This window comes from Triticum urartu, chromosome 3, assembly GCF_003073215.2.
Source record: "Triticum urartu cultivar G1812 chromosome 3, Tu2.1, whole genome shotgun sequence".
NCBI lineage: Eukaryota > Viridiplantae > Streptophyta > Magnoliopsida > Poales > Poaceae > Triticum > Triticum urartu.
In genome coordinates, this window is record NC_053024.1 from 119,005,026 (window position 1) to 119,008,334 (window position 3,309).

Consider the following 3,309-nt stretch of genomic DNA (forward strand, 5'->3'; position numbering starts at 1 on the left):
GGTATATGAATGTTTGTTCCATTGCACAAAATTCATTTGTCTACAACAAGTGAGCATCATACATAGCTATCCCAAGTAAGTTTTTAAGTTTTTCTTACTGAGTTAGGAGTATAGCAGGTTAGAATATTATTATAGTTCAATGTTGTTTATTCATAAATGTTCCATCCTTTTATAGTATGCTAAGGGGGTTACAACTTCGTTAGATCGATGTCTTGATAAATCTTTTGTTTACATTAGTTGTCTACACAACATGACTCTTCATAGTCTTACTCAACCCTTTGCCAGTTTATAATTTGTGTTGTGCTCTATAGATATGCTCAACAAAAGATACAAATTTCCGCAGCAACGCATGGGATATCTACTAGTTTCATAATATAATACCAGCATTTTTGACACTGTAGGTAGTACGTACTTCCAATCTGTACTACTTCCTCCGTTCCATAATGTAAGACGTTTTTTAACATTATATTAGTGTCAAAAAATGTTTTATATTATAAGACGGAGGGAGTACTTCCTACCGAACGGATCATATTATTTTCTGTGAGTATTGTAAAATCCAAATACAATACGTCCACTCAGAAGCAACAACGGCTCGCCGGTTTGCCTGAAACGCTCGGCGTCAGTCACACGAAAAAATTAGTAAATCCAAATGGCTCATGCGATGCAACCCAAATGAAGACAGGGACTCGTCGAGCGCAAGACTACAAAGGAAGACGTTCCGCTCGCTCACTGACCAGCCCCACGCTTGGGCCACATATCTCCACGGCCGGAGCTGGAGCTGCAGCTCACCACACTCCCTCCTCCATCCCCAGTCCACACCAAGGCGTGAGCGTGAGCCCGAAGCCATGGCGGCCGTGGGGACGCCGCAGGAACCGTACGCGCCCAAGCCGGCGGGCGAGGGGAGGGGCTACTGGCGGTGGCACAGGGACGATTTCTTCCCGGAGCCGTCGTTCGCGAGCTGGGGCGCGTACCGCTCCGCGCTGGCCGCGACCCCCGCGAGGCTCCGCGACCGCTTCACCGGCCGCTCCACCGACGCCATCGAGCTCGGCGCGCTGCGGCGCCGCAGCGAGAACGAGATGCGCCGCTGCCTCACGTGGTGGGACCTCACGTGGTTCGGCTTCGGCTCCGTCATCGGCGCCGGGATCTTCGTGCTCACCGGCCAGGAGGCGCACGACCACGCCGGCCCCGCCATCGTGCTCTCCTACATCGTCTCTGGCCTCTCCGCTATGCTGTCCGTGTTCTGCTACACCGAGTTCGCCGTCGAGATCCCCGTGGCCGGCGGCTCCTTCGCGTACCTCCGCGTCGAGCTCGGCGACGTCGCGGCCTTCATCGCCGCCGCGAACCTTATCCTCGAGAGCATCATCGGCACGGCCGCGGTGGCGCGCTCCTGGACGTCCTACTTCGCGTCGCTCATCAACAAGCCGGCGAGCGCGCTGCGCATACAGACCTCGCTCAAAGACGGGTACAACGAGCTTGACCCCATCGCGGTCGTGGTGATCGCGGTCACCGCCACCATGGCCATCCTGAGCGCCAAGGGCACTTCCCGGATCAACTGGGTGGCGTCCGCGATACACGTGGTCGTGATAGCGTTCGTCATCGTGGCAGGATTCATCCACGCCAACCCGAGCAACCTGACCCCGTTCATGCCGCACGGCGTGCCGGGCGTGTTCCAGGCGGCGGCGATCGTGTACTTCGCCTACGGCGGCTTCGACAACATCGCGACGATGGCGGAGGAGGTGAAGAACCCGTCGAGGGACATACCGCTGGGGCTGCTGGGGTCCATGTCGGTGATCACGGTGATCTACTGCGTGATGGCGCTGGTGCTGAGCATGATGCAGCCGTACACGGCGATCGACCGGAGCGCCGCCTACTCGGTGGCGTTCAGCAGCGTGGGGATGCACTGGGCGCAGTACGTGGTGGCGCTGGGCGCGCTCAAGGGGATGACGACGGTGATGCTGGTGGGCGCGCTGGGGCAGGCGCGGTACACGACGCACATCGCGCGGAGCCACATCATCCCGCCGGTGTTCGCGCTGGTGCACCCCAGGACCGGCACGCCGGTGAACGCCAACATACTCATCGCCGCCGCGGCCTGCTGCATCGGCTTCTTCTCCAGCCTCGACGTGCTCTCCAGCCTGCTCTCCATCAGCACGCTCTTCATCTTCATGATGATGGCCACCGCGCTCCTGGTCCGGCGGTACTACGTGAAGGGCGTGACGACGCGGACGCACGCGCTGCGGCTCCTGGTGTTCCTGCTGGTGATCATCGCCTCGTCGGCGGGCATCGCGGCGTACTGGGGCACGACGCCCGGCCGGTGGGAGGGCTACGTCGTGCTGGTGCCGGCGTGGCTGCTGGGGACTCTCGGCATCCAGATGATGGTGCCGGCGGCGCGCGCGCCCAAGGTGTGGGGGGTGCCGCTCGTGCCCTGGCTGCCCTCGCTCTCCATCGCCACCAACCTGTTCCTCATGGGCTCGCTCGGCTCGGATGCCTTCGTCCGCTTCGGCGCCTGTACCGCCATCATGCTCATCTACTACGTCCTCGTCGGCCTGCACGCCACCTACGACGTCGCCCACGATGTGTGCAGCGAAGACGAGCTAAAAGACTACGGCGACGCCGCTGATGATGCTGCTGATGAGAAGGCGACGGCGAAAACGGCCGACGTCGAGAGGGCTAGCGCGGGAGACGGCGGCCGCTAAAGATGATCCGGAGTCGGCCAGACGGTAGTCAGTAGTCGCTGCTTGACTATACGCTGTCTGAAAACTTGTAATTCGTACCATCAAATGAATCTTTATCTTCACACGATTGTAATCTACACATTTGCAGTCTTGATCTTTTGTTTTGTAATGTACATGTATGCGTGCTGGTGACCAGTCAGTACACTTTGACATCACTGTCTCAAAACTTGTTACTTATGCTACATATAAGAATTTTGTTACTACGTGCAATATATGGATAATCCTACACCTACAAAGTGAGTACGAAGGCCTATCTAAATTTCCAAACTATAAACCTCTCGGCTCCCTTGATTTTAATGAGGGTGGGCACCCCCTATCGGTTCAATAAATTTTTTACACAGGTCTAGCATTGTCTGCAATATATTTAGAAAGAGAATGGTTTTTAATAACTCACGACCTCAGAAGCCATGGGTGTCTGTTGTCTACTCCCCTGGTATACTCCCATCTCGTGCTCCTCTTGACTTCAAGGGTCGAGACAAATTTACGGGTGGCCCCGTCCACACCCACCCTTTCTTTTCGTCTCTCTTTTCACAACTCCCACTTAATCAATAGGAGCATGGTGTCTATTTATACTCCA

The 3,309-nt window shown here is 56.1% G+C and overlaps 1 protein-coding gene across 1 annotated transcript; it reads left to right on the plus strand.

Moving 5' to 3' along the window:
• Positions 1-716: 716 nt before the first annotated feature.
• LOC125543226 (cationic amino acid transporter 5-like) lies at positions 717-2,884 on the plus strand. The gene has a single exon (XM_048706494.1). It carries the CDS (start codon positions 846-848, stop codon positions 2,691-2,693), a length of 1,848 nt encoding a protein of 615 aa, XP_048562451.1. The 5' UTR covers positions 717-845; the 3' UTR covers positions 2,694-2,884.
• The last annotated feature ends 425 nt before the right edge of the window (positions 2,885-3,309 follow it).